Here is an 11,129-nt window from a genome sequence, read left to right on the forward strand (position 1 = left end):
CAACAAACCCAGTTGTTTCCTAGGATCACAACCAAACCTAGGTGTTTATAGGGTTATACCTAACCTTAACTCTCTCAGAAGTTCTTTGGAGTTTTTGAAAAACTAGGTTTGAGTTTTGCAACTCGAGATTTACAAGCCTCTTGGTAGGAATAAATTTAAAACATAAAAGACTTAAAGTCTGCATAGTGAGCTAATACAGTAGCAACAGACATTACAGTACTAGGCATAACTTTAAAATATGAAGACTTAAACATGGAAAAAATATGAGAAACATCCAAAAAAACTGAACTGACAGACCACATCCAGGCTGTATGATCATTATCATCAAACCGGTGAGCAACAGCTACTAAAGAGTCTGTCCAGATCTCTAGTGTTTAGAGCTGATATCCAACAATGTTGTTGGTTGACACTTTAGTCTTAGACTTATTTACTAAGACATTTAAGATCATTTATCTATATAAACCTACCTCTCTCATGGAGTCATTTGTTGGCTGGAGGCATGTGGACGAAGAAAAGCAGGTCTAACATGAATACTAAGAGCTGGTCAGGCTAGTCAAGGGGAGACTTGCTATGAACCACACAAGGGTGGGATTGCAAACGAGAATGATGATAGATGAGTGAAAGAGAGTGATGGGTTATTTCTCAGTTGAAGAACCCTTAGGGCCTTAGGCCTTCACCTCTGGGAGGACATAGGCAAGTCATCCTTGGCTATCAAACACAGCTCTTATCTTCATGTAAGACCTCTGTTCCCCTAAATCAGCAATGCCAATGCCAATGCTGTGGTTTGGGAGCCTCTATTATAGCCAAAGGCAGATTAGAGAGTGTGTGAAGTTCAGATTTGGATCACCACATAAAGTCTGTTCCTCCATCTTTTCATCATTATCCATAGCTGTAATTTATTTTTCTTTTCCTTCTTTTTCATGAGTGAGAGTGAGAGATGTTATGGTCATGATTGACCTTCAAGCATGTGGGGTGCCTGTCCCATGAGGGAATATATTCTTGAGAATTAACAGGGTCTCAAGGGATCCAGAAGAAGAAAGAGAAGGAGAAGATTAGAAGAAGCAAGAGAAGAAGAAGAAGATGAAGCTTTTCAGAAGGAGAGGGAAGATAGCAATGCTCCCAAAGATATCCTTTGATACATGCTCAACTTGTATTTGCATCCCACATATTTCTCTTTCAGGGGCTTGATGCCTTGATGATGTGGATGTTTGGAAATTTAGAAAAGAAGTTATTTTATAATAGGAGAGTGTGCTAGTGTGGAAGTGGGAGAAATTTTTTTCTTAAGTAGAAAGATAAAGAGTTTTGACATTGATTGAAAGGGTAGTTGCAGTTTTGCACAAAACTAAAGGAAACATTTCTAGGTTTTGACCCAAGTTGGGTGTCAGAGAGGTTAGTTGATAGAGCTTTTATCTTATAAACAAGACAATGAGAAATTGAGATGAGCTGAATCATGCACTTTTCTAATCTCTTGGATCCTCTTCCCACTTCCCATTTCCCACTGTGAGCTCTTTATTCCATGCCAATATCATTGTCACTATGAGGCCATGGGCTGTGGGCACTGAAATGTTAAAAGTCATGGTGACATGGTTTTTGTTCTCACAAATGCCATTGTTGACTTGTGTTATCATTCACATCAGGAACTCCGAGCCACAGAAAGTTTTTGTAGTCAATTAACTCATCAAGATACAAGGTTCTATGCCAAGCTTCTTCCCTACAAAAGTTGCATGTAACTAAATGTTCTTGTAACATCCTTCAGGTGTTGCTCTTTTATCTGAAAATCTCTTAGCTTGGTTCTCGTGGAATACGGGAGATGGGCAAGTCCCTCTCTCCTTTGCACCTATGGACGTGTCACTCAACCATCATCCCTCCGAAGTTAATGGTACTTGCAGGGATACCATGTAAAGTTTTTATCCCAAAAGTTTGAACTAGTGGATGGAGAGACTCCCAGGTGTATAAGGAGCCGTAGGCTAATAGTAGCTGATGTGGGACTAAACTCTCTCTCTCTCTCTCACAACCGAGTTAGTAATCTAAATTATTGGAGTCTTTGTCAGATTACTATAAATACCTTATAGTTTAGGCCAACATTCATGATTGTTATAGTAGTAATTGTGATTTATTTCAGTATCACATTTCTTTGTTATCGCACTTGAACTGCCCAATTCCAAAGAATGTTCAATCTTTTGAATTGGGTCCATACTGACAAGTATCCAGGCCATCGATCTGACTAGTCCCGTGGGTCCATACTAACCCCATAATCACATGGATCGGGTCATATCGAGATTGAATGAGAATCATTCAACTTTCACCGAAAGCAGTGAATAGCACTAAACATGTGTGAGTGGCCCCAAGGAGTGACGCAATGAAAATGCAGTGGGTTAGATAGTGTTCTAACACAGATGAACCCTTGAATCCACTAGGTAGTTAGAACCTTAATTGTAGAGAGGAAGAGCAAAATGGCTGCTTTTGATTAAAAATTGAAATGTCTTACAAATGTACCTAAGTGACTTCATATAGTTAGGTCACTTCTAAGGAAGCACAAAAATGTGAGCAAATAAGCAACTGGGGTAAAAAACACACACATAATAGAAAACTAGGAAAACCCAAAATTCTAAGACCAAACTTCGTGGGCACCATTGAGGACCTAAGTGGATGAATTGGAGAAATCTTGGGCGGGCCTAGTTGTCTGGACGAACTAGATTGTTTTCTCCTCTAGAGCGTTGCCTGCCATTTTTGAATTGGGGTCATGGCTCTCGTGACGCTAACCGAGTCAAAAGATGTGGTTCTAGCAGTATTACTGAAAATTCTAGGAGGATCAGTTAGTATCTTCGTCCTGACCGTGTGATCTTCTGTCGATCCAAATGGTCAGGTGGTCTTTTGTCGTTCCAACTGATCTAGGAACTCCTCTAAGACCTTTTTTACATTAAGGATATAAAAGGAGTCGAACCTAGAACCACACGCTTCCTGAGGTAAAGATCCCTTGCCAACTCGACTACCCCCTTGAGGTTTGATCTTAATCTCATATCAAGTATCTGACTAATAATCAAATTAGAAAACAAATGAGGTTGTTTAGACCCATTGGATCAATAATTAGATTTTGGATCATCCAATTAATTCTGGGTATATATGGTGCAGAGGTTCACATGGTTTGAGGAGAATCGAATCGGTCAACCCGATGGAGACCGATCTCAATTCTAAATGATCCTGCAACCATCTTTTGAATTGGCCATGACTCATGTTTGATGATTTTCATTTTTGGCCATTATTTTCTTCTTTTATTTGGTAAAATATATTAAAAAAATAATAATAAAATTTAGGACTGAGTTTTCCTAAGGTCTCTCTTGACCGAGTCCTTCGGGTGGTGTCCACAAGGCATAGAGGAACAAGGGGGATATTATCAACCATCCGTATAAAATAATTTACAAAAGTAGACCCTCAAAATAGTGGGACCCAAAAACCTAAGGTCTCAAATGTTAAGTTTCATCATACCTGAATTTGATCAAGTGATAAAGTAAAGCTTTTTTATTTATTTTATTCTTTAAATAATTCATTGGTGAGAAAAAGAATATACAAGGGAAAGAAAAAAAGGGAGTGGGGGAACAAAAAGACAAAGCCCACAAAAAAAAAAGGGCGAGGGGGAGGGGGAGGGGGAGGGCATCTAACCCTCAAAGAGACCAACTATGGGAGACATCAATTGGGGGCGGCAACAACGATGTGGGTTTACCATCAAACAATCCTTCTCGATTGAATCTGCTTCTCCAACTGCCATCAACCCCATCACCATTGGCTCCCCTTGATGATATCTGCATCATCCATGGTGCCCAAAATATGATTTTCAAACAAATACTACTACACATCTATAGAGCGCCTAAGGAACCATCAATATATCATTGTTATAAATGTTGGGGTTTGTATCGATCTCAATCATCACCCATATCGATATTATTATATATTGATTGGATCAGATAATTTTGCCCTCCATTTTAAATTGCTTTCTACAAGTCCTTTGCGGAAGTCCTGACTTGTGCTTAGTTTGCTCCAATGCCATTATATTATTCACGAAAGCTGAAGCTAGTTGAGTCTTCTTTCATCTAGTTTTCGTTTCATTAAATTTCATTAACCATACTATAAGATATCCTTCGTGAACTGAGAGTACGTTGTTGCTGCCCATAGCAGAGCAGTAGCGACCAATCGCGACTTCGACCATGTCCCCTAAGAAAGTCATAATAACCATTTGATATCAATATAGAATGATCCATGGGTGGTAGACCACAGTGAAATAGTGAATTGACGAGTAATTGAGGAGTGAGATCATAACCTAAATCGATTACTCATCGAACAACATTATGTCAAACTGAAGGAGGATTAGGTGGAACTATTATGAAAAATAGAACTATCTTGAGCTTGCCACAAAAAGTAAAAAGTAATAGTTGCAACCATAGTTAGTAAATTTGGGAATGACAATAATACGTGAATGGATACGTACGGCAATTAAATGGATCATATGGTAATAATATTTTTTTAAAAATATTATGCAATAATGCACATACGGCAATGATACGGAACGTGTTTAATACAGTTGTTCTGAAAAAAGTTGGGAGCAAAAATCCAGGACTAAAAATGATTGTTTGAAACTAAATTCTAATCTATCATGCTTTTATGGACACTAAAATCCAATCTGGTTTTCCAATTTGAAATTATTTCCCATTCTTTTGAATTTTCACATTTAATATTAATTAAATTTAACCCTTAAAAAATGTATGGTAGAAAGAACTAAGAGGAGAATCAAACCTCATCTTGTCTTGTAACTTTTACATGTTCTCTTCTTCTTCTTGGTACGAAAACAATATTCAAGAAGAATGAGAATAAGTGTTTACAATCGTTCATCCTAGAGATGAGCTTGGATTTTCTTGAAATTTCTATGGGGGTACAATCTAAGACGGTCACAGATCAATTTTAAGGCTCAAGAACTTCCTCTCTTCAACTCTTTTGATTTCTCAGATATAGTATTGCAAGAACAAAGGGAGGAGAACACCTGTGTCATTTTCCTCTTTCTAATTCTTCATATTGTCCAGCTGCAACTATGTCTATAAATAATTGTCGGTCTAATTCAAATGGCGATTGTATGCTAAATTTCCTGCAAAGATTTTAATTTCAACCCCTTTTGGAGAATGCCGCCCTTGGCCATCTTTGTCCATGTGAGTCATCTTTTTTTAATCTTTCTTGCTTCTTGTTAAAATTATTTGCAAACGCAGTCGCCCTCTATTGGATTTTCAACTACCAATGGGAAGAGAAATGAAGAAGAGGAAGGGTTGATTGGGTTTTCAACAATCAATGGGAAGAGAAATAGAGAAGAGAATGAGAGCAAGGGATATTGATGTCTTACCTATCGCCCACAGTCGCTGGCCGCCGAGAATGGAGATGAAGGAGAGGGGGTCACTGGGGCAAGGGTTCCTCATTTTTTTGGTTTACTTAGATGAGGGAAGAAGAAGGGTTATAGTTTCGATCGATTAGAGTTCCTGATAGAAGAAAAGGGTCGGGAATCGGGATTTGGCATATTTAGGTTGATCTCATTTTTTTTTTTTTAACCCAAAAGTTTTATTGAGTATATAATGTATTATACGGGTATTATTCGTGTATAATATGGTTATCTTTAAAATCCGAGTATTAAACGGTTTTTTTAGATTGATGCGCCAAATTACGAACTTTTGAATTAAACATTCGGATGCACGAATTATACGCATATTTTACTAACTATGGTTGCAACAACAAAAATATCATATTGTTTTCATTTTTTTTTTATTTTGCCGTGGTTTCGCTGATGGAGCCAATAATATTCACTGTAATTTTGCACATGGTAGAGGGGTTTTTACCATTTTTCAACTTGTTCAAAATCTTATTAATTCCATGTATTTTCATCCATTAAAGAAGAGTAAATGACCTAAATTAGGAGAGAAAGTCACTACCCTCCCTTTCTTGTCTTTCAGACACGATTCAATAATGAGAGAAAGACAAGGTTTCATCCCGACCCATGACGACTACTAGTCATGTGATGCCCAAGCGAATCAATAAAATGGGTGATGGAGTTATATTTGATGCTAAAATTTCAAGTTCTACATATCATTTACTCATCAAGAAATCTTTTAAATTGGGCCATTACCTGATTATGCTCAGATTTTAACGGATTGTTGATGAGCTGAGAAAATTTTGAATTTGGGTACAAAGTTCGTGACACCTATGGGATTGGTAAGCTGATATCATATTATTTTCAGCAGATAAGGATTTGCTACATATCCCCCAAAGTGGCCCTACAAACCAAATTCGTTTAGAGATGAAGACTACTTTTATTGGTCTAAATTCCTCAAATCAATAATTTTCAAAGGAACCGCGTCCCTTCGATCCATGCAATGAATAAGCATTAATCACATGTGAAGGGAAAATGGACTTAGCTAAACAAATATTCTATTCACCACCACCACCAACAACAACAATAACAAAACCATCAAGCAATGAACTGACCATTATTGTCAAACTATTAGAAAGCAAGCGATTTCTCTCCATCCAATAGTTCCTGATATAATATGTTTTTCTACCCTACACAAATCCTTACTTGTATGTTCAGTTGCCATTAATACTAATAAAACTATCTCTGCCTGGGTTGCTTGCATTATTAATAATGGAAGAGGTGTCTTATTATATGCTTATTACATGATGACAGGACAAACTTTTGATGCCAGTGCTAAAGGATTTCTATATGGGCTGAAATGAGCATGCAATGATGGGTGGAATATAAGGGAAGTATGGAGCGATTCGGAGGAATTGAGTCACACACTTCTTGAAAACACTATGACAACATGGCCTTGGATTGCAATCCCTCTTTTTCTCGATGTTCATAATTTTGTATCTATACTAGCCTACATGCTCATGCCTACAAACGAAGTAGTTATCCTCATGCTACTTGTTGCAACTAATATGATTACTAAACTCACACATAGACATCACTAATTTGAACATTGATGTACTTAGTAATATTTAATTTTAAAATTTTCTTTCTTCGGAAAAAAAAAAAAAAAAACAATTAAATGGGGTTGACTACATGGATATGTGATAATGCAAGTAAATAAGCAAAAGAAAGAAAAGGGGCACGAAAGAGATTATAAGTCATATGCTATATAAGGAGGTGTTACTAAGTATGAAAAGATTATAGTGGATGGGGGAAAATAAAGTATACACAAGGGTATGCAAGAAATGTCTTTCAAGAAATAAGAAAAATAATAAAAAGCTCTCAATTTCTCACACATCAAATTTCCTCATGATAGGGGGTGTCAGTCCCAAACCCACACCGGTTAATTTATAAACAGGTAGTACACAATGCAAGGGTAAGCCCCACCGGGCCGACACGTTTAGCCCGACTATATATATATTTAGAATAGAGTGTATATATTGATATTTTTATCAATTATTTAATGTAATTAAGTGTAATATATTTTCTAAATCGGTGATGATTTAATAAATATATTAAAATATCTTAAATCTAAGACAATTAAAGATCGTTTAAGGCTTTAGTGCTACATTACCCCATTTAAGGCCTGATTATAGCCCGATTCGGAGAAGTCTGGTTATAGCCTGGAACTAGAATAAGTCCGACACAAGACCGACCAAGACCGGCTCATTCCTTAATTAGGTAGGTCACAAGCCAACGATATAAACCTGGCTTAACTCGACCGAGACCAGCCTGGCCCAGCCCGATTGATTTGACACCTCCGCTCATGATTCAACCAAAAAAAAACTTCATGAAGCTCACTTTTACTTGGTAAGGTCCGCAAATAAATTGGGCTCAAAACAGTAAAAAGCCCACAAATATAATAAGGCCCAACTTAAGTGGCCCAAAAACCCCAATGATATTGTCTTTTACCATAATATAGATTAGTGGACTTTACCTCCACTGGGACCAAATAATCCATTCTCTATCCCTCCCAAATGGTTTCCATAATCTCCTTCTTGTCTTGTAGAGTTTCTAAACCTTTGCAATGATCTTTCAAACCCATGGAACTGATGGAAGCCTTATCTGAGCATGTGCTTCAAAGCCATGACACTATCCTAATTTTCAATATGTTTTTCTCTCATTCTTGTTCCTTATTTGTCACAATAAGAGAGGAGGATCCCCACGACACCAGTGTGCAGATTCCACCCCACATCCACTAACCTTCTATGTCGTGAAAGCAATACTCTAATTACTACGTTAAGAGAAACAAATGGGGCCATCACATCGGCGATTTAAAGACATTGGATATTACTTCTAAGCAATACTAATCCTTTTTAAGAAGGAGATCATAAAGTTATGATCCCCTATCACAAAATACTTATCTTAACAATATTTATATCTATCACAAACACAAGGGCTATAGTTCATTTAGGTAAAGGACCTCATTTACGCATTTACATGGATGCCAATATGGGAATCTATCATACAATCAATATCAATAAAATTGATCTTATTGAAAAATCAATTTCTTATGATAAAAATTCGAGAGAATAAGAGAACAAAAGCTTGACAAATATTTGACCTAGTCTGATTCAAGTGCCAATTTCAACACAAATAAACACCAATAAAATTGGCATTGATTTGATAATTGATAAGATGAATTTTCAGCCCATTCAATGCTAGGTTTAATTAGTTCAAGGATCTCAAAAAATCTCTTTTGTCCTATATTGTCCACCACCAATCATTTCTATGATTTCTACATATAAGAATTGGGATCCTTTCTCTAATGTGCAGCATAAATTTAAGGATTGGGAGCACCTTGGGCTGTGCATCCATTACCTTGGACTACGTATCTAATGATTTTCAACCCTTGAATTCACGCTACAGAGAAACCTAATTTACTTCACTTTCAAAATTCTTTATTTTCATTAAATTAAAATCATAACAAATTATTTTTTTAAATTTCTCTCATTTAATAATATTATAATTCCATAACAATTTTAGGATTCTAAACATGGTCAATCATTTCTACCAAAAAAAAAAAAAAAAAACATGGTCAATCATTATGGGATTTTTTCTAACATGACGCAAGGAAGGATGAAATGTTCGTCCTCCCCTAACTAGAAAGCTACCCGTCACCGAAAAGTTGTGGACCTTGTGGGCGTGGACGTGGACGTGGACGTAGACGTGGACATGGTCATGGTCACGGTGGGCAACTTGCCCGATTTTTGTTTTTCCGCACTTAATGTTTGACCAAGAAGTCAAGTCGGTCAACAATATGAGAGAGTGAAAATAATTTATATTAAATATATATTGGATATATATTACAGAAAGATTCCATAAATAGTCATCTATCTTCAAAATATTTCTGATATTTCAATCCAACGGTTGAAATGTTGACAGTTCAAGATACAATGTATCAAGACGGGTCCCACATATTATTCATCTTTTCCACGTTTCATTTTCCATCTTAATCTTTCTATTAATATTCATTTTATGGGATTTAATTAAAATATTTCAGATTTCCATGGTTAAACACTTTTTCAAGTTGATGTCGACAAGGACTCCTTCCCCCTCTTCTTCCTCCCTCCATCGAGAGCGAGAGAAGACAAAGAGTAACCCTAAAACGGAAAAGTACAGCTCCGAAATAAAATATCTCTCTCGAGATTTATCGATGATCCAAAAGACGCCGACCGATGCACGTGAAATTCATGTATGTATCTTTCGCATTTTAATCTAAGAACGAACTTTACTCTGCAGATTCTTTTGGTTCTCTTTTTTGTTTAGATTTTTTTTTTTTTTTTGAAGTTTTTGTTACTTGTTAATGGTTAATGGCGTTTCAATCGGTGTCGCAGAAGAAGGACTACTGTGTTTTGGGAGATGTTTATGAGGTGGTGATGGTGCCTAAGGAGCTCGAGCTCGAAAAAGAGAGCAGTTTCGAGCTCCGATTCCAAGTTCCCGATTTTAGACAGGCCATTAGAGTGAGTTCTTTCTTAGTATCCTTTTTCTAAGAAAAATTATTATTTTTCATGTTTGCGATCATTACCCATTGTCCTTGTGCATTATTGATGAATCATTGTTGTTTTTTAAATTTCCGATGTGTCTGTTTGATTTAGCTTATTCGATTTTTTTTTTTAATGAATTGGTTCTCTGAAGTTCCTCTATTTTATTTATTTATTATTATTATTATTATTATTATTATTATTATTATTATTTTATTTTGGGTATGCAATATTCTTAGATTTCATTATACTATGTTGGGTTTATGAGGTTGTTAATGATAATATTTTTGTATCTCATCTGATTTTGATTGTGGATGAACAGAAATAATGTAGATAATCTGTTATTGCTTCTGGGATCAAATATGATTTTTTTTTCTTATTATATAGTTTTTGTCGTGGTTTTATTGAATTGATTAAAAAAAAACTCCCCCTTCCCTGCCCCAGCTAATGAATTCTATCGTGGCGTTGTTTTGAAAAAGATAATATTATATTATTTTGTTTAGAGATCCTAATGCCATGTCATATGGGAGCAGGATTCCATGAGAAGTAGAGAACTCAGGGAATTTGTTAGTGGAGCTCTAGCAGGTGCCATGACTAAAGCTGTCCTTGCTCCCCTGGAAACAATCAGGTGGGCTTTCTTGTTCTCCTTATATTTGATATCTTGTCCTAGTTCTTTATTTTTATTTTTTCTCATTTTTTCAAGATTATATTATCAGCCCACTTAAATTTGTATCTCCTTCTGTTGCCGGAATAAATTTGGAAATGTGGCTGGTGACATGTTTAAATAGAGCCTGTATCTTGATGCCATCTTGGATTAGAAGTTGCTGTTGAAGGCTCAGTTCTCTAGATTCTGGATCATGATGTTAACAAATATTCGGCTGGTATTGGTTCTATGTTGCTTAGAGGTTTTATAGAGCTACCTGATTCAAACTAGAATTCACAGTGTAGTCATTGTTGTTGATGATCATCAACACATATAGTTCAAAAATACTTTTGAATGCCACTTAGCTACTATGTCATAAGTGGGGTTCTGAAGATCCAATGCACTTGGAGAAAACATGGTGTTTTCTCTCACTTTCCAAGTTTAGTGGTAAGGACCTAGGCCTGGGATCAAATATGGCCTTTTTCTTTTTCTTTTTTTTTTT

The 11,129-nt window shown here is 36.3% G+C and overlaps 1 protein-coding gene across 1 annotated transcript in view; it reads left to right on the plus strand.

Annotated features, from left to right (window-relative positions):
- Positions 1-9,514: 9,514 nt before the first annotated feature.
- The window catches only part of LOC122077362 (probable mitochondrial adenine nucleotide transporter BTL1), a 6,581-nt gene continuing 4,966 nt past the window's right edge, over positions 9,515-11,129 (plus strand). Inside the window, exons 1-3 of the mRNA XM_042643287.1 lie at positions 9,515-9,695; positions 9,838-9,963; positions 10,518-10,612. Coding sequence (XP_042499221.1) covers positions 9,534-9,695; positions 9,838-9,963; positions 10,518-10,612 — 383 coding nt within the window. The 5' untranslated portion in view covers positions 9,515-9,533. The remainder of the gene's footprint in view (positions 9,696-9,837; positions 9,964-10,517; positions 10,613-11,129) is intronic.

Source organism: Macadamia integrifolia, chromosome 4 (assembly GCF_013358625.1).
Source record: "Macadamia integrifolia cultivar HAES 741 chromosome 4, SCU_Mint_v3, whole genome shotgun sequence".
In the NCBI taxonomy this organism is placed as follows: Eukaryota; Viridiplantae; Streptophyta; class Magnoliopsida; order Proteales; family Proteaceae; genus Macadamia; species Macadamia integrifolia.